This window comes from Leptodactylus fuscus, chromosome 9 (assembly GCF_031893055.1).
Source record: "Leptodactylus fuscus isolate aLepFus1 chromosome 9, aLepFus1.hap2, whole genome shotgun sequence".
In the NCBI taxonomy this organism is placed as follows: domain Eukaryota; kingdom Metazoa; phylum Chordata; class Amphibia; order Anura; family Leptodactylidae; genus Leptodactylus; species Leptodactylus fuscus.
This window is the reverse complement of record NC_134273.1, coordinates 11583513-11605502: the sequence shown is the minus strand read 5'-3', so window position 1 is coordinate 11605502 and position 21990 is coordinate 11583513. Positions and strand designations below refer to the sequence as shown.

Sequence of the window (21990 nt, the reverse complement as noted above, 5' to 3'; positions counted from 1 at the left end):
CTGAAGAATGATCGGAAAACGGGTTTTAAAAACGATCCTGAAATCTCAAGATCGGCTCAACCCTAGCACAAAGCCATTACATGACCTGTGACCTCCTCTGACCGCGCCTTGTCATGGACGCTCGCCAATAGGTACTTGGGAGATAACAATGAGGGTTGAATACCGCCTGTTCGCTTCTTCTTGTTAAATCGTCTGGCCCTGTGATCATTCTGAATGGCATTTTTTTTTTTTTTTTTTTGCTATTCCCTTGAAGAACGGAGTGATTGTTACGAAATGAGATGTATTGTACTAGGAAATAAGAGACCTGATATCTAAGTGGGTATTGATTTGCGATAAAAGCCTTTGGAGATGACTTTTCCGAATGAATTTGCTTTCAGTTGCTTTGAGGGGAAACTTTCATACAATTCAGCGGTTTTAAGTGATTACACAAATGTTGAATAAATCAAGATCCATAAACACGATGACATCATTATCCCGCCGAGCGGAGTCTTTACATAGAGATGGAGCCATTCGGATTATTCCGTGCAGGTGTACTATTAACTGCTCGTAGAGAAATCATTGAATGTCATTGAAAGAGTTCAGACAGGGACAGTGAGCGCAACGGAGGAACACACCAAATATTTCATCGACAAAAATGCTGTATTAGGGTATGTTCACACAGCGGAAAATGAAGAGGAACTCCTCTTTATTTCACGCCACCACCACTTTTGCCACGGTTTAGCTGCAACTGGATGCTGATGCAGTGTATGGGCATTGCATTGTGGCCTCCCGCTGATGGTTAGTCCCAGATGAATGGTCCTAATCTGCAGGGAGTTTCGAGCCGTGGTAAGATCGAACAAGGCGCTTCTTTTTTCCACGTCCTGCTCCGATCTCCGCCTCCTATTGAAAACAATGGGAGGCGGATTCTGGAAGGAATCTGCCCCGGATTCAGGATCGAAATGTACAAAGATATAACGACCATAAGACTTCAGGGTGAGAGGGCTTTGATTTTTACAGAGAGGCACTCTGATTACATTGATTCTGGATAAGACACACTCTATATGCTTTCAATACAGAAGGAAATGGAACATCAGACGCCCCTCTGATTTGTGTATGAAACCTAATACCGCTCCTTCTGTACAAGAATATAACTACTATAATACTGCTCCTATGTACAAGAATATAACTACTATAATACTGCTCCTATGTACAAGAATATAACTACTATAATACTGCTCCTATGTACAAGAATATAACTACTATAATACTGCTCCTATGTACAAGAATATAACTACTATAATACTGTTCCTATGTACAAGAATATAACTACTATAATACTACTCCTATGTACAAGAATATAACTACTATAATACTACTCCTATGTACAAGAATATAACTACTATAATACTGCTCCTATGTACAAGAATATAACTACTATAATACTGTTCCTATGTACAAGAATATAACTACTATAATACTACATCTATGTACAAGAATATAACTACTATAATACTACTCCTATGTACAAGAATATAACTACTATAATACTACTCCTATGTACAAGAATATAACTACTATAATACTGTTCCTATGTACAAGAATATAACTACTATAATACTACTCCTATGTACAAGAATATAACTACTATAATACTACTCCTATGTACAAGAATATAACTACTATAATACTACCCCCTATGTACAAGAATATAACTACTATATTACTACTCCTATGTACAAGAATATAACTACTATAATACTGCTCCTATGTACAAGAATATAACTACTATAATACTGCTCCTATGTACAAGAATATAACTACTATAATACTACCCCCTATGTACAAGAATATAACTACTATAATACTACCCCCTATGTACAAGAATATAACTACTATAATACTACTCCTATGTACAAGAATATAACTACTATAATACTACCCCCTATGTACAAGAATATAACTACTATAATACTGCTCCTATGTACAAGAATATAACTACTATAATACTACCCCCTATGTACAAGAATATAACTACTATAATACTGCTCCTATGTACAAGAATATAACTACTATAATACTGTTCCTATGTACAAGAATATAACTACAATAATACTGTTCCTATGTACAAGAATATAACTACTATACTACTGCTCCTATGTCCAAGAATATAACTAGTATAATACTGCCCCCTATGTACAAGAATATAACTACTATAATACTGCTCCTATGTACAAGAATATAACTACTATAATACTACCCCCTATGTACAAGAATATAACTACTATAATACTGCTCCTATGTACAAGAATATAACTACTATAATACTGCTCCTATGTACAAGAATATAACTAGTATAATACTACTCCTATGTACAAGAATATAACTACTATAATACTGCTCCTATGTACAAGAATATAACTACTATAATACTACCCCCTATGCACAAGAATATAACTACTATAATACTACTCCTATGTACAAGAATATAACTACTATAATACTGTTCCTATGTACAAGAATATAACTACTATAATACTGCTCCTATGTACAAGAATATAACTACTATAATACTACCCCCTATGTACAAGAATATAACTACTATAATACTGCTCCTATGTACAAGAATATAACTACTATAATACTACCCCCTATGTACAAGAATATAACTACTATAATACTACTCCTATGTACAAGAATATAACTACTATAATACTACTCCTATGTACAAGAATATAACTACTATAATACTGCTCCTATGTACAAGAATATAACTACTATAATACTACCCCCTATGTACAAGAATATAACTACTATAATACTACTCCTATGTACAAGAATATAACTACTATAATACTACTCCTATGTACAAGAATATAACTACTATAATACTACCTCCTATGTACAAGAATATAACTACTATAATACTGTTCCTATTTACAAGAATATAACTACTATAATACTGCTCCTATGTACAAGAATATAACTAGTATAATACTACTCCTATGTACAAGAATATAACTACTATAATACTACTCCTATGTACAAGAATATAACTACTATAATACTGTTCCTATGTACAAGAATATAACTACTATAATACTGCTCCTATGTACAAGAATATAACTACTATTATACTACCCCCTATGTACAAGAATATAACTACTATAATACTGCTCCTATGTACAAGAATATAACTACTATAATACTACCCCCTATGTACAAGAATATAACTACTATAATACTACTCCTATGTACAAGAATATAACTACTATAATACTACTCCTATGTACAAGAATATAACTACTATAATACTGCTCCTATGTACAAGAATATAACTACTATAATACTACCCCCTATGTACAAGAATATAACTACTATAATACTACTCCTATGTACAAGAATATAACTACTATAATACTACCTCCTATGTACAAGAATATAACTACTATAATACTGTTCCTATTTACAAGAATATAACTACTATAATACTGCTCCTATGTACAAGAATATAACTAGTATAATACTACTCCTATGTACAAGAATATAACTACTATAATACTACCCCCTATGTACAAGAATATAACTACTATAATACTGCTCCTATGTACAAGAATATAACTACTATAATACTGCTCCTATGTACAAGAATATAACTAGTATAATACTACTCCTATGTACAAGAATATAACTACTATAATACTGCTCCTATGTACAAGAATATAACTACTATAATACTACCCCCTATGTACAAGAATATAACTACTATAATACTACCTCCTATGTACAAGAATATAACTACTATAATACTGTTCCTATTTACAAGAATATAACTACTATAATACTGCTCCTATGTACAAGAATATAACTAGTATAATACTACTCCTATGTACAAGAATATAACTACTATAATACTACCCCCTATGTACAAGAATATAACTACTATAATACTGCTCCTATGTACAAGAATATAACTACTATAATAATGCTCCTATGTACAAGAAAATAACTACTATAATACTACTCCTATGTACAAGAATATAACTACTATAATACTACTCCTATGTACAAGAATATAACTACTATAATACTACCCCCTATGTACAAGAATATAACTACTATAATACTGCTCCTATGTACAAGAATATAACTACTATAATACTACCCCCTATGCACAAGAATATAACTACTATAATACTACTCCTATGTACAAGAATATAACTACTATAATACTGTTCCTATGTACAAGAATATAACTACTATAATACTGCTCCTATGTACAAGAATATAACTACTATAATACTACCCCCTATGTACAAGAATATAACTACTATAATACTGCTCCTATGTACAAGAATATAACTACTATAATACTACCCCCTATGTACAAGAATATAACTACTATAATACTACTCCTATGTACAAGAATATAACTACTATAATACTACTCCTATGTACAAGAATATAACTACTATAATACTGCTCCTATGTACAAGAATATAACTACTATAATACTACTCCTATGTACAAGAATATAACTACTATAATACTACTCCCTATGTACAAGAATATAACTACTATAATACTACTCCTATGTACAAGAATATAACTACTATAATACTACTCCTATGTACAAGAATATAACTACTATAATACTACCTCCTATGTACAAGAATATAACTACTATAATACTGTTCCTATTTACAAGAATATAACTACTATAATACTGCTCCTATGTACAAGAATATAACTAGTATAATACTACTCCTATGTACAAGAATATAACTACTATAATACTGCTCCTATGTACAAGAATATAACTACTATAATACTACTCCTATGTACAAGAATATAACTACTATAATACTACCTCCTATGTACAAGAATATAACTACTATAATACTACCTCCTATGTACAAGAATATAACTACTATAATACTACTCCTATGTACAAGAATATAACTACTATAATACTACTCCTATGTACAAGAATATAACTACTATAATACTACCTCCTATGTACAAGAATATAACTACTATAATACTGTTCCTATGTACAAGAATATAACTACTATAATACTGCTCCTATGTACAAGAATATAACTACTATAATACTGTTCCTATGTACAAGAATATAACTACTATAATACTGTTCCTATGTACAAGAATATAACTACTATAATACTACACCTATGTACAAGAATATAACTACTATAATACTGTTCCTATGTACAAGAATATAACTACTATAATACTACACCTATGTACAAGAATATAACTACTATAATACTACTCCTATGTACAAGAATATAACTACTATAATACTACTCCTATGTACAAGAATATAACTACTATAATACTACCTCCTATGTACAAGAATATAACTACTATAATGCTGTTCCTATGTACAAGAATATAACTACTATAATACTGCTCCTATGTACAAGAATATAACTACTATAATACTGTTCCTATGTACAAGAATATAACTACTATAATACTGTTCCTATGTACAAGAATATAACTACTATAATACTACACCTATGTACAAGAATATAACTACTATAATACTGTTCCTATGTACAAGAATATAACTACTATAATACTACACCTATGTACAAGAATATAACTACTATAATACTGCTCCTATGTACAAGAATATAACTACTATAATACTGCTCCTATGTACAAGAATATAACTACTATAATACTACTCCTATGTACAAGACTATAACTACTATAATACTACTCCTATGTACAAGAATATAACTACTATAATACTGCTCCTATGTACAAGAATATAACTACTATAATACTACCTCCTATGTACAAGAATATAACTACTATAATACTACCTCCTATGTACAAGAATATAACTACTATAATACTGCCTCCTATGTACAAGAATATAACTACTATAATAATCAGAGGCAGAGATCACTGCAGAACGCAGAACAAATAAGCTAGATCTTGTCGCCTAAGTTGTTGGGTTTATTAATAACATAAGTGCAGCTATGATATGAATGTGAAGATCTGTTGGAGAACTGTAAGGAGATCTATAGATCCTTCCCACAGACTTCTACACAAACTAAGCCGTATATAGGTGTAATCCTTGGAGAGGGCAGAGCAGGCCTGGCTGCAGGACATGATACTTGGTATTCAGAGCGGCTCCTACCTCAATTTTCAGCGACGCTTGTCTGCGCTGATCATATCGCTGCTCTTTCAATCAGACAAGGCCTCGCTCCACCAAGAAAACACACATCTCTAAGTCATTAAAAAATATGTGCTAGTACAATGATGTTGAATAAAAGTCACACAATGCAGATCTATAGCCGCAGGTTCAGGTTATCCAGAAACTGTATGTCCATTGTAGGAGAGGAAAAAGAGGCTAGTAGCGAAGAAACAATGAGGAATCAGGCTGAGAAATTAAAGGGGCTGTCCAGAAATTTCTGATTTCTGCAGGGAGGCCAGGGAAGATGAAAAAAAAACAAACAAACCATACTCTCCTGTCCCTGACAAATCGGGGCATGGTAAGGACAACAGAACTGTCTTAGGCCTCTGATTGGTATCAGCAATCACGTAAGACGAGGACTTTTGTCAGAAAACCTCCTGGGACACTGGAGAACTGGACAGCTATGGGAGACACCGGAGAGCTAGGGACTGAGAAGTATGTTTTGGGGGAATTTTTTTCACCGTCCCTGGCCTCCTTACAGAAATCTGAAATTCCTGGACATCCCTTTGAAATTTCTGCTCAAGATTGTTCCTAGGATACAGTATTATAGTAGTTATATTCTTGTACATAGGAGCAGTATTATAGTAGTTATATTCTTGTACATAGGATGTAGTATTATAGTAGTTGTATTCTTGGACCTAGGAGCAGTATTATAGTAGTTATATTCTTGTACATAGGAGGTAGTATTATAGTAGTTATATTCTTGTACATAGGAGTAGTATTATAGTAGTTATATTCTTGTACATAGGAGGTAGTATTATAGTAGTTATATTCTTGTACATAGGAGTAGTATTATAGTAGTTATATTCTTGTACATAGAAGTAGTATTATAGTAGTTATATTCTTGTACATAGGAGGTAGTATTATAGTAGTTATATTCTTGTACATAGGAGTAGTATTATAGTAGTTATATTCTTGTACATAGGAGTAGTATTATAGTAGTTATATTCTTGTACATAGGAGTAGTATTATAGTAGTTATATTCTTGTACATAGGAGTAGTATTATAGTAGTTATATTCTTGTACATAGGAGGTAGTATTATAGTAGTTATATTCTTGTACATAGGAGTAGTATTATAGTAGTTATATTCTTGTACATAGGAGCAGTATTATAGTAGTTATATTCTTGTACATAGGAGTAGTATTATAGTAGTTATATTCTTGTACATAGGAGCAGTATTATAGTAGTTATATTCTTGTACATAGGAGTAGTATTATAGTAGTTATATTCTTGTACATAGGAGTATTATAGTAGTTATATTCTTGTACATAGGAGGTAGTAGTATAGTAGTTATATTCTTGTACATAGGAGCAGTATTATAGTAGTTATATTCTAGTACATACAAGCAGTATTATAGTAGTTATATTCTTGTACATAGGAGGTAGTATTATAGTAGTTATATTCTTGTACATAGGAGTAGTATTATAGTAGTTATATTCTTGTACATAGGGGTAGTATTATAGTAGTTATATTCTTGTACATAGGAGTAGTATTATAGTAGTTATATTCTTGTACATAGGAGTAGTATTATAGTAGTTATATTCTTGTACATAGGAGTATTATAGTAGTTATATTCTTGTACATAGGAGGTAGTAGTATAGTAGTTATATTCTTGTACATAGGAGTAGTATTATAGTAGTTATATTCTTGTACATACGAGCAGTATTATAGTAGTTATATTCTTGTACATAGGAGTAGTATTATAGTAGATATATTCTTGTACATAGGAGGTAGTATTATAGTAGTTATATTCTTGTACATAGGAGCAGTATTATAGTAGTTATATTCTTGTACATAGGAGGTAGTATTATAGTAGTTATATTCTTGTACATAGGAGGTAGTATTATAGTAGTTATATTCTTGTACATAGGAGTAGTATTATAGTAGTTATATTCTTGTACATAGGAGGTAGTATTATAGTAGTTATATTCTTGTACATAGGAGTAGTATTATAGTAGTTATATTCTTGTACATATGAGGTAGTATTATAGTAGTTATATTCTTGTACATAGGAGTAGTATTATAGTAGTTATATTCTTGTACATAGGAGGTAGTATTATAGTAGTTATATTCTTGTACATAGGAGTAGTATTATAGTAGTTATATTCTTGTACATAGGAGTAGTATTATAGTAGTTATATTCTTGTACATAGGAGTAGTATTATAGTAGTGATATTCTTGTACATAGGAGCAGTATTATAGTAGTTATATTCTTGTACATAGGAGTAGTATTATAGTAGTTATATTCTTGTACATAGGAGTAGTATTATAGTAGTTATATTCTTGTACATAGGAGTAGTATTATAGTAGTTATATTCTTGTACATAGGATGTAGTAGTATAGTAGTTATATTCTTGTACATAGGAGCAGTATTATAGTAGTTATATTCTTGTACATAGGGGCAGTATTATAGTAGTTATATTCTTGTACATAGGGGCAGTATTATAGTAGTTATATTCTTGTACATAGGAGTAGTATTATAGTAGTTATATTCTTGTACATAGGAGTAGTATTATAGTAGTTATATTCTTGTACATAGGAGTAGTATTATAGTAGTTATATTCTTGTACATAGGAGCAGTATTATAGTAGTTATATTCTTGTACATAGGAGGTAGTATTATAGTAGCTATATTCTTGTACATAGGAGTAGTATTATAGTAGTTATATTCTTGTACATAGGAGCAGTATTATAGTAGTTATATTCTTGTACATAGGAGTAGTATTATAGTAGCTATATTCTTGTACATAGGGGGCAGTATTATAGTAGTTATATTCTTGTACATAGGAGGTAGTATTATAGTAGTAATATTCTTGTACATAGGAGTAGTATTATAGTAGTGATATTCTTGTACATAGGAGGTAGTATTATAGTATTCTTGTGTTTGGGAGACAGTTTTAAAATTTTTGCAATTTACTTTTAAGAAGTTTGTGTGTGTTCTCAGTTATTCGTATGAGCAGACTAATGTAAAACCACAGATGCTGTAACACATTGTGCAATCATTTTGTCACATTACATCTCGGCTCTGCTTCTCTCTCCTTGCGGTCGCTGTATGTTGTTATGTTGTGTCACACTTACACACCTTATTTATTAGATTTCTGCTTTTTTTGAAGACTTTTGCACCCTGTGACACTTGTGACTGTCTGGCTTTTTCTTTATTCACTCCTGGTTTTTTGTTTTTTTTTTGTTTCTGTAAAAACATTAAGAGAAGCAGTCCAAAGTATTCTATGTTCCCCAAAATGGTGTCATATAAAAATACAAATTGTCTCACAAAAAACAAGACCTTATATGGCTATTGTTGATAAGGAAATATATATGTTGAAATACAGAGAACAAAAACATTCCCTATTTTCTGTCCATGATTATGGAGGCGGCCATCTTGTCTCAGTGGCTGCTCTTCTCTGTTATAACAGCATTTAGTGATTTGCTTTACAGCAGTCTCATAGTTATAGACCGCAATAGTGTGGAGACAACTCTTTAAGGTTTATAGGAGGGTTTTCTAGACATGTTCTATGCAGGGAGGGGAGGAGATGAGTTGTGACATTATCTATTGTCAGTAGTGGATGCAATGGTGGGTCAGTGGTGTTATCTATGGAGGTGTTATCTTCTATTGTAATCCTGTCTTCAGAGTAAAAATTGCAGGACATAGTTCTTAGTGCCGTGGAAAATGAAATATAAAATGATCAAAAAATCCTAAAAAAAAAATGTGTTTAACATAAAATCTTATTTTACAAGATCGGCCCTTTTTGGTGACCCTTTAACAGTCGGCCCTGGTGATACGCTTTCACATTTTTCAGTCTCTCCGTTCTCGTCCTAGAAATGCTTGGAGCGCCTTCAGGAAACCCTTGTCTGTGCAGTGAATGGAGATTTCTGGCCACGAGCGATCACAGCTTGGAACTAAAAAGAATTGTTTTTGCTCTCGGTCGCAACAAAACGCTCATTTGTCACAGCCCATAAATAGCGGGATGTAACTATGGGCAGATGTAAGCCACAATCGGTGCGTTCATCTTACTGGTCACTCGTCTGGATCTGATCTCGGCCTCGTGAGACAAAGTCACATTGTGCGCAAGAAATGCAGAAAGACGTGTATGCAGTCACATATACTGTGAATCATCGCCCGTGACCTTTGCAAGGAGTGTTCTGGTGAATTGTTTGTTTTTAGGGGTGGGGGCTACACTGTGAGTTTCTTACTACTGCTGCTGGTATACTTATAGCTCATTGGCTATACATTAAAATGGATACACTGTAGCAAACATCAGCTGTGTGAAATTACAAATCTATAGGCCTCAAGAATGTTCACACTAGTGTTGCATTCTCGTTTGGGTCTGTTGGTGGACCTGAACGATGGAGAGCTGGGTCGCCGTTTCAGCGATTACACGTGGACACCGGCGGACCCCATTGACCATAATGGTTGGGTATCCGCCATTTCAATGATGAAACCAGCTCACAGAAAAATCCTCTGTCCAGGACTTTTCTCCCCGCCATTGGAGACTCCAACACACATATGAACCCAGCCTTACTCACTGGCAGCAAACAGAGATCTTGAAGATAATGGATCAATAAACAACAAAAGATTTTACATCATTTTCTTTGCCTAAAACCCGATATCCCCTTCAAGGAGCATCTTACACCTCCTCCACCAATTCCAGATCTCTGCCTCCTTCCATAGACACCGCTCCACTGATTCTGGGGCAGTTAGAATTTTTTTTCTAGCCCCTACCATTCCCAAGCAACCACCAGAGATAGTTTCAGCACACTTTTGCGCTCTGTTGCCTGGTGGGCGGTCCCTGACTTTCTGCTCCAGTCTAGGACCGCCCACCTGAGACCATAATTGTGCTGAAACTCACAGCATTGATTGTTCGAGAACGGTGCGGGCTAGCGAAAAAATTCCAACTGCGCCAGAATCAGCGGAGCAGAGCCTATTGAAGGAAAAAATGGGTTGGAGTTGATGGAGGTGGTGAAAGATCCCCTTTAAGGGTATGTTCTAATCCAGGGGGTAGGCAATCTTGGGCACTGCAGCTGTTGTAAAACTACAACTCCCAGCATGCATACTTGCCCTGCTACTGTTGGAACTCCCATGGAAGTGACTGGAGCATGATGGGAATTGTAGTTTCATAAAGCTGGAGTGCCAAATGTTACTGACCACTTTTCTATTGGTGCTTTAAAGGGGTTGTCCAGTTTAGGGAGTTGTTAGCCAGGGTACCCTGTTCAGGATCCTCAGAGAAGTTCCAGAGAACATCTTTCACTCTGGAGGACTTGTCTTGTCCAGTACTACACAGTCAACCCATTCATGTGAATGGACAGCGTGCAATACCTTGTTTATCCCGTAGTGGCACTGTGAAGACGAGTGAAGTTTTATGGACAGGTTTCTCCCCAGATTACAACAGATACCTCGGGGTCTCAGCAGGTGAACACTTTTTGATCTGTTCATTGTGAAGGGATCCTTCTAATAAGGAGACATTCCAAAGTGGAGAATCCCTTTAAGAGCCACTTTTATGTATTAGGAAATGGCAATAGGGTTCTATAGTACAAGTGTAACGTATGAAGATCCCTTTAAGGCTGTTGAAGGTTTCCTCTTCCTTCCCCTATATGTATATAGACACTATATATAGTCAGACGTATGCTATGGCTGCTGATGAAGTAGGACATGTATTGTAGAGCGCTCTCAGTATATGACATGTTGATTTAGCAGGTGATATGGGATGGGGGCGGCGGAGCGCTCCACTATGCCACGCTGTATGTTCGGTGATGAATATTTGCCCTGCTTTCTCCTCATTGGCTGCTCCGTGTTCTATTTTAGACTTTCTATATAGAGATATGATGTGGATATGAATATTTAATACACATTTCTCAAACCCTGGAAAGAACAGAATTTATTTTTATTGCTCGAACTTCTCCAATTGTTTCACTTAATACAGAGGAAATGATGCAGGACCTAATCTCCAGGACTAGAACTCTGCCCCTGGCCTAGCACATCTTGGTAAATTGTGGGCAGCTACCCCGACTGGTCCTGCTGGTAGAGCGCCCCCTGTAATATCATGATGTGTACAGTATGTAAGTGTTATATCTATATCCTACAGGGTATAATGTAATGGATTGTACTGTAGTAATATCTGTATAAATCATGATGGCCGCCACGACCAGACCCTCGTATTCTAGTAATGACATAATGCAGATAGTTCAGCCGTCCAAGATGAAGTCATGGCTATATGTGACTGGACTGATGTCATCCAGGGTAGCAGGTAGGTAGGTTCACCGATCCCAGAATGCATCGGCTTGGCCGTGCCTGCAGGTTTACACTAGCAATTGGCTGAAGGCCTGGAACAAAAAGACTGATCAATGATGACAAAGAGGTGAAGGCTTATAGACCATAAGAGAAAGGAGAGGATACTGCCTGTGATCTACTGAGCTGAGAGGATAGATGGATAGATAGATAGATAGATAGATAGATAGATAGATAGATAGGAGATAGATAGATAGATAGATAGGAGATAGATAGATAGATAGATAGATAGATAGATAGATAGATAGGAGATAGATAGATAGATAGATAGATAGATAGGAGATAGATAGATAGATAGATAGATAGATAGATAGATAGATAGATAGGAGATAGATAGATAGATAGATAGATAGATAGATAGGAGATAGATAGATAGATAGATAGATAGATAGATAGATAGGAGATAGATAGATAGATAGATAGATAGATAGATAGACGGATAGATAGGAGATAGATAGATAGATAGATAGATAGGAGATAGATAGATAGATAGATAGATAGATAGATAGACGGATAGATAGGAGATAGATAGATAGATAGATAGATAGATAGATAGATAGATAGGAGATAGATAGATAGGAGATAGATAGATAGATAGATAGATAGGAGATAGATAGATAGATAGATAGATAGATAGATAGACGGATAGATAGGAGATAGATAGATAGATAGATAGATAGAAGATAGATAGATAGGAGATAGATAGATAGATAGGAGATAGATAGATAGATAGATAGATAGATAGATAGACGGATAGATAGGAGATAGATAGATAGATAGATAGATAGATAGATAGGAGATAGATAGATAGATAGGAGATAGATAGATAGATAGATAGATAGATAGATAGGAGATAGATAGATAGATAGATAGGAGATAGATAGATAGATAGATAGATAGATAGATAGACGGATAGATAGGAGATAGATAGATAGATAGATAGATAGATAGATAGATAGATAGATAGATACGGTAGATAGGAGATAGATAGATAGATAGATAGATAGATAGATAGATAGGAGATAGATAGATAGATAGGAGATAGATAGATAGATAGATAGATAGATAGATAGATAGATAGATAGGAAATAGATAGATAGATAGATAGATAGATAGATAGATAGATAGGAGATAGATAGATAGATAGATAGATAGATAGATAGATAGATAGATAGGAGATAGATAGATTCCGGGCAGGGGAACGTTAAGTATCTACACTGAAATTACTCCGATCTTGTAGGCCGCAGGTTTGTGACCTCCAAGTTTGGGAAGCTTTATAACCAAGTTGGGGGTTTATCTCTCCCCGGTTCTGTCAGTCCAACTGGTCGCTTGTGGTCTGTGTAGTTGGGACCCCTGACCTATGGTATTGTCAGTCCAGTGATGGGTTTCAAGTCCCAGCATTCTCTATGATCCCGGTGCTCTTGGAATATGCAGGGCTGGCAGTGGAGAGTGAGCGATCAATGATTGTCGCTCTACTTCCTGTTGGCGGTCTTTGTACTTCCTGCTACAACACTCCACATCAATATCCATCTAGCCACCACATCTTTGTGATTTTAATGTGACCCAAAGCGGTTGACAACAGAACACTATATTGCAAAGTATAGTAATTCATAGTCCTCCATATTTTGGGCAGAAGTTAAGCGAAAGTGAAGTTTCCCTTTAAAGGGTTATTCTCATTTCACACATTTCTAGCGTATCTGCAGGATCTGTCATTAATGTGCAATAGATGTGGATCCCTACTTTAGCATTGCTGCCTATTATAAGTACATGTCGCAGCCACTGACAATGAAGTGGTGCCTTTATTGGGCAGGGCCAAGTTCTATATTGTATATATTATATTCTGTACACTTTATTCTGTAATCCTGAAATCGGGTTAGGCTCAGCCAGTTATCTCCCTGACAAGATCTGGATTATTTGTGTCCTGAGCTTTCCTAAATGCTGATTATCTGCGGCTAATTGTCGCCAAGTGCGGGAGGGCGGACGTGGTAAATAACCCATGGAATGAAATGTATGGGGGACACTTCACGCCTTATAAGTATTGTCAGATTGTGGTTCCCTGAGTCCTGCAGAGGGACTGAGCACCATCGCCTGACTACTGTAACACTTATATACTGAGTCAGACACCGTGTGATACCGAGCGGAAAACATTCAGGATGTGACATGTATCACACGGCCTTTATATCTACAGCAGATATGTATGGTATGTAATATGTGTAAGGAAGGAAGAAAGAGGGGGACAAGATCCATAGGGCAGACAATACAAAGTCACTCCAGCCAAATATTAGAAAAGTCATAGGAGGCACTATTATAGTAGTTATATTCTTGTACATAGGAGCAGTATTATAGTAGTTATATTCTTGTACATAGGAGCAGTATTATAGTAGTTATATTCTTGTACATAGGAGCAGTATTATAGTAGTTATATTCTTGTACATAGGAGTAGTATTATAGTAGTTATATTCTTATATATAGGAGTAGTATTATAGTAGTTATATTCTTGTACATAGGAGCAATATTATAGTAGTTATATTCTTGTACATAGGAGCAGTATTATAGTAGTTATATTCTTGTACATAGGAGTAGTATTATAGTAGTTATATTCTTGTACATAGGAGTAGTATTATAGTAGTTATATTCTTGTACATAGGAGTAGTATTATAGTAGTTATATTCTTGTAAATAGGAGCACTATTATAGTAGTTATATTCTTGTACATAGAGTAGTATTATAGTAGTTATATTCTTGTACATAGGAGTAGTATTATAGTAGTTATATTCTTGTACATAGGAGGTAGTATTATAGTAGTTATATTCTTGTACATAGCAGTAGTATTATAGTAGTTATATTCTTGTACATAGCAGTAGTATTATAGTAGTTATATTCTTGTACATAGGAGCAGTATTATAGTAGTTATATTCTTGTACATAGGAGTAGTATTATAGTAGTTATATTCTTGTACATAGGAGTAGTATTATAGTAGTTATATTCTTGTACATAGGAGCAGTATTATAGTAGTTATATTCTTGTACATAGGAGCAGTATTATAGTAGTTATATTCTTGTACATAGGAGCAGTATTATAGTAGTTATATTCTTGTACATAGGAGTAGTATTATAGTAGTTATATTCTTGTACATAGGAGCAGTATTATAGTAGTTATATTCTTGTACATAGGAGTAGTATTATAGTAGTTATATTCTTGTACATAGGAGTAGTATTATAGTAGTTATATTCTTGTACATAGGAGCAGTATTATAGTAGTTATATTCTTGTACATAGGAGTAGTATTATAGTAGTTATGTTCTTGTACATAGGGGCAGTATTATAGTAGTTATATTCTTGTACATGGGGGCAGTAGTGATATAGTAGTTATCCTGGTACATATCAGGGGTTATTACCAAGCGGTGCTGAATATCTATGTGATTAGAAATGACTCTGTGGGGGTGAATATTAATCTTCTAATCTGATATGGACATGGAGACAGCGCTCCCTATAACTTTACCAGGCATACGATAAGCTGATCAGCTCTGCGGGGAGAGATCAGTCATACATTTTCATATATTTGAATAATTTGTACACATTTTTTTCCCAAGAAAATGAAGTAACGTTTCCAGATCTGAGGTTGAGGTAAAATCTGATTTAATTTTCGCTATCACTCATCCGAGAATGATTCCATTTAATGATGCTTCACGCACAGGACGCAGGACTCGCTGTTTCAGGGGAAATAAGATGAATTTATTTAGAATTGCTAAGTGCAAGTAAAAGCATAGAGAATATGGGGTAGTGATGGGGAATGTGAAATCCTAGTTTTTAATATTTTTTTTCTGAAATCCCAAATTTGTGTTGTAGATCCTAAACCTTCAGTATTTTGTTGTGTATGGGGCCCTTGGAGCTCCAGGCTCTACTGGGTCTGCAATGGTTCTGATGTTCTGGCATAGGCCTAACATAATGTGGGCACTCTGACATGATGAATTGAGATGCAGTACCAGGCTTGTCCACTACTACATGTATGGCGCTGTTCCCTCTCAGCAATAAAGCCCCTTCCCTCACCTGAGTCGGACCTGCACCAATCTGACATTGATCTCCTGTCCTAAGGTTAGGCCTATATTTTCGTTCCTTAGGCCCCCTTTAAGTCTCATAATCTATTAATTGGTCACATGGGTGCTGCATTATTGGAATTTTCCTGTGTATAGTATAAGCCGAGACGTGGTACAAGGAGTCTGAATCTTAAGAAAACAAGTAGAGACCGCCAGACTTATCGGGAACGTAATAACATGTTCCTTCCTGTCAGCAAGATATGAGTGCGGAGCTCCTGGGATTAGGGATAAGCACACAGATGGTTTTATCTGCCTGTATATACTTATTACTATTTTGCGAGATATAGGTCAGTGTGTATTGTGTTACCCCCGGGATAATCCTGCAGACAGGTCTGAGAAAGCAAACTACTACTGAGCACCTGGGTGTGCGGCTGTTTTATTGGATCTATTACAGTATTTTATTACTTTTAATAACATTATATTTCACCCAGGAATAACTGAAGCCACTGGCGCATGGCGGAGACCCCCCTCCTAAACCCCCTACCGATACTGCATTACAAAATACATAGCATAGCAGGTATATATGAGCAATGGCCTAGTTATAGCCTGCTACAGCAGAAACAGAATAAGAATTACACACATTTTTAAGAACTTCACAGATGAGGATGACAAAAGGATTTATATCAACTAATGTTTCTTTTTTTAATTTGTATTTTATGGGCTTTTTATAGGGAATATTCAATTATTAATACATCACTAATTTAAATACATTACATTGCTTATCCTATATTATACTCCAGAGCTGCGCTCACTATTCTGCTGGTGCAGTCACTGTGTACGTACATTGCATTACTTATCCTGTATTATACTCCAGAGCTGCGCTCACTATTCTGCTGGTGCAGTCACTGTGTACATACATTACATTACTTATCCTGTATTATACTCCAGAGCTGCGCTCACTATTCTCTCCCTGCAGTCACTGTGTACATACATTACATTACTTATCCTGTATTATACTCCAGAGCTGCGCTCACTATTCTGCTGGTGCAGTCACTGTGTACATACATCACATTACTTACCCTGTATTATACTCCAGAGCTGCGCTCACTATTCTGCTGGTGCAGTCACTGTGTACATACATTACATTACTTATCCTGTATTATACTCCAGAGCTGCGCTCACTATTCTCTCCCTGCAGTCACTGTGTACATACATTACATTACTTATCCTGTATTATACTCCAGAGCTGCGCTCACTATTCTGCTGGTGCAGTCACTGTGTACATACATTACATTACTTATCCTGTATTATACTCCAGAGCTGTGCTCACTTTTTCTGCTGGTGCAGTCACTGTGTACATACATTACATTACTTACCCTGTATTATACTCCAGAGCTGCGCTCACTATTCTGCTGGTACAGTCACTGTGTACATACATTACATTACTTACCCTGTATTATACTCCAGAGCTGTGCTCACTTTTTCTGCTGGTACAGTCACTGTGTACATACATTACATTACTTACCCTGTATTATACTCCAGAGCTGCGCTCACTATTCTGCTGGTACAGTCACTGTGTACATACATTACATTACTTATCCTGTATTATACTCCAGAGCTGCGCTCACTATTCTGCTGGTACAGTCACTGTGTACATACATTACATTACTTATCCTGTATTATACTCCAGAGCTGCGCTCACTATTCTGCTGGTACAGTCACTGTGTACATACATTACATTACTTATCCTGTATTATACTCCAGAGCTGCGCTCACTATTCTGCTGGTGCAGTCACTGTGTACATACATTACATTACTTATCCTGTATTATACTCCAGAGCTGCGCTCACTATTCTGCTGGTACAGTCACTGTGTACATACATTACATTACTTACCCTGTATTATACTCCAGAGCTGTGCTCACTTTTCTGCTGGTGCAGTTACTGTGTACATACATTACATTACTTATCCTGTATTATACTCCAGAACTGCGCTCACTATTCTGCTGGTACAGTCACTGTGTACATACATTACATTACTTATCCTGAGCTGTGACTCTGGTATCTGTGTAGATTCTTGCTGACTGTTTCCATCACTAAGCATTGGTTATTACAGCTCTGTACTATTGTATCTGGGATAACTAAGTATAAGATAAGTAATACAATGTATCTCTTCCCACATCTGATGTATACAGTGTAATCCGGTGCTCGGCCTGGTCCTATCTCCACCTGTAGAAAGTTAGGTGCAGTTGAAATGAGGGCAGTGTATAGTCAGTATGGGAGCAGTGAGTGGAAGGTGTGATTTATCAGTGTGTGGGCCGGGCCCAGGCTTCCCACAGTCACTGACTCTTCCTGCAGCAGACGGAGCCTCTGAACAGGTTTATTTTTAACCTAGTTAAAGAGTGTTTTGTACGCCAGCTCATGTACTGGAAACGCCGCGTATAAATATCCTGGAGGAGAGAGGACGCCGCAGGAACATGGCCAATGAGGAGAACTACTATGGAAAACACGGTAAAAAAAAATCCCTTTCATCTTTTTGTCGGGTCACGGTGTAAAGTTTATTGTGTAGATCTCTGTATACCTGTATACAAGAGGCGATGAGTAACACAGCAGCGATTCACTAAGAAGGTGCCTGTTATAGGACGCCAGCCCATCAGACTGTAAGGTTATAGATAATACACATGACAGGGCGACTTTTCTCATGTGACGCCAAGATCACAAGATGTCTTCGTGACTTCGCAACCAATAATTGTGTTACTACAGACGACCGTTGTGAACAATCCACACCTGCTGGATTTTTGGGTCACGAAACGTAAGCGACTTTTCGAGCATGGCGTCATGTGCGACCTGATGTTCTTTTTGATCGTCTACGACATGGCGACTCTGGTGGTAACACAGGTGACACGCGAATGATTGAAATGTGGCCCCCTCTGCATCGCGTCACGTTGCATCTCGCAAATGACCAAACCATGATGCTGATCTAAAAAAAATTGGGATTTTTTGTGACTGGCAAGTATTTACTTCCGTTAGACGCCAATGTAGGTGGGGCGATGCTGCCGTCGGCTACGCAAGTTGATATGCGGGCAGTTGTAGTCGCCACGTTACCTTAGTCTTTGTTGGGGTTGAGCCGATCTTTAGATTTCAGAATCGTTTTTAAAATACGATTTTCGATCATTTTCCAGCCGATCCCGATCATGAAATTTGCTCGATCGCCGATCGGGATCTGATCTTTGCTGTGATGTGTTTCTGCGGCGGTTTTTCTGCAGTGCTTTTTGGCTGCTGTCCACTATATGGGGCCTTATCCGAAAACCGGATTCACATGGCTAAAATACATCTGTGTTATTCTATGTATAACCGTATGACGCCTTCAAATTCTGTCCTGGCGGCAGGCCTAATGACCCGAACTTCTATAGGCGTCATAGCGCCTATGGTCGTACGAATCTAGCCGTATCTAAGCTTTCGCTACACTTGTAATAGTATAGACTATGTCATTGCTCTCTGGTATCAGCCACTTTGGGCTAGACAGAGGCTGACTGTATAATACATCAATGGGATGACCAATACCAAGTCAAGAAGAATTCATTGCTCTTCACCTTCTGCATTGGATTTAACCTGAATTTTTTTCCTTTGTGTTGCAAATGGTGAAATGTATCACTAAAAGTTTGCAGCAATTCTGCAACACAGTAGGGTTAAAATTCCCAGTAAGCTGCCGTTTCTGGACTGTTTTTTTATGCTATGTGTGAACTATAATTTGCCACGGATTTTGTTTCTGACACCTGCCCCAAAAATCAACAGCAACTCCATCATATGTGAACAGGGCTTCACTTTACAAATCTTGTGGTGGGGTCAGTCAGTTTTGCAATGTTATGGCCCTATAGAATGTATACGTGTCTGTACTCTATGTATGTACACCATGACCGGGTTCTATAGGATTTATGATTATAATAATATGTAATATACATAATTATAGGTACACTCATTGATAAAAAAAAAAAAAACATACCGCACCCAGATTGAGATGTTATATTGCTCCATGCAGTGATGTAAATGATTACAGGTGTGGTCTGAGTAGATACTGAGTACTGCCACCAGAGGGCGTAAAAGCGTTTCCTCTGCTACCCTATAAATAGGCTACAGAGGCTACTTTTAGGTAGTGTACCTCTTAGTGAGAGATCGTTGAGTGCTAGACATGCCTCTACAACACTCTCAAAGGCGTATTGCCCATTTGACAGACTTTAAGGAGGAGATCTATGGATTGAGAGAAGCAGGATGGATGAGAAATCTGGACTTATATATACTGTATATATACTTACACTACAATATCCAGTCAGTCACGGTTTAGGCCTGTGTGAAGACTACACCAAACAGCACCCCTATCTCAGCTTCCTCGACTTGGGACCTCCAGCTGTTTCTCCAGTTGCTGTATATGATGTGGTAAAGCAATGACTATGTCATTTTTGCCTTACCCCCCTCTAGGAAATTCTAAGTTATTAGAGGGGGGGTCCCCTGTTCAGGATCCTCACCCCAAAGAGTTCCTCTTGCTCTGGAGGACACAACACGTCCATACATTACACAGACATTTGTGTAATGAGAATTGTGTAATGCCTCATTTTCCCTGTGGGGGAGCTGCAGGGAGATCTTACACTTGCTGATGGTGTGTTACAGCTGATGGCTGGGGATCTCAGCAGCAGTTTAACCTTAAGGAATACTTCTAATAAACCCTTCCTGTTTACTCGGAGACATTACCGCCTGGATCGGAATAATTAAGAACATTCGTTATGATAATTGCTCAGTGTAAATGAATGAGAACAATAAACTATAAAAACATCATTCATGAAATGGATATTTCTTGTACGAGATTAGCACAATCCCTCACTTGTGCACTGACATTTGTTTCTCCGCTTAGTTGTTAATGGTCGCTTAACAAACATCCCTGCTCTGCAAATGCTTCATGTAAACAGGCATTAAAGGGGCTCTCCGCTATCTACAAACTTTACTTGTTACAAGGGGTCCCCTGGCAATAAGCTGATCACAAAGGGACCTCCAGATGAAACCTGCGGAACCTGACAGTTGAGTATTCAATTTCCCTGCAGCACCCCCACAGGAAAAATGAGGTATTACAGTGTCCATTCATGTCAATGGCTTGTCTGTGTAATACAGGAGAGTCCTCCAGAGTGGGAGACACTTTGTAACCACTCTGCATTCTGAACAGGAGATCCTGACCAGAGCACCCCGATATTAAAAGGGTTTTCCGGGCCCAAATTGAGTTTGGCTTACAGGGTGAAGGGCGTCTCATGGCCGTCTGTGTGAGCAGCTCAGTCTTAGGATGAGTTTTCCGCCTCTGGATTCCCTGACAGCAAGCAGAGATCTGTACATCTATTAAAGTGTACTGGAAATACAGGTTTCTTGTATGTCAGTCCCCGGAGTTCCTTCTATTCAGAGCTGCGTTGTGTTTCTGTCACTCT

At 36.5% G+C, this 21990-nt stretch overlaps 1 protein-coding gene across 5 annotated transcripts in view; it reads left to right on the top strand.

Annotated features, from left to right (window-relative positions):
• SLC44A5 (solute carrier family 44 member 5) overlaps nucleotides 1-21990 on the top strand; it is an 87369-nt gene that overhangs the window by 21320 nt on the left and 44059 nt on the right. Inside the window, exon 1 of one of the 5 annotated variants that reach the window (XM_075287793.1) lies at nucleotides 18896-19036. The exons of the other annotated variants lie outside the window; for them this stretch is intronic. Within the exon in view, the coding sequence (XP_075143894.1) occupies nucleotides 19003-19036 (34 nt within the window). The 5' untranslated portion in view covers nucleotides 18896-19002. Of the gene's footprint in view, nucleotides 1-18895; nucleotides 19037-21990 lie in introns of those variants that run through there. 5 annotated transcript variants of the gene reach the window in all.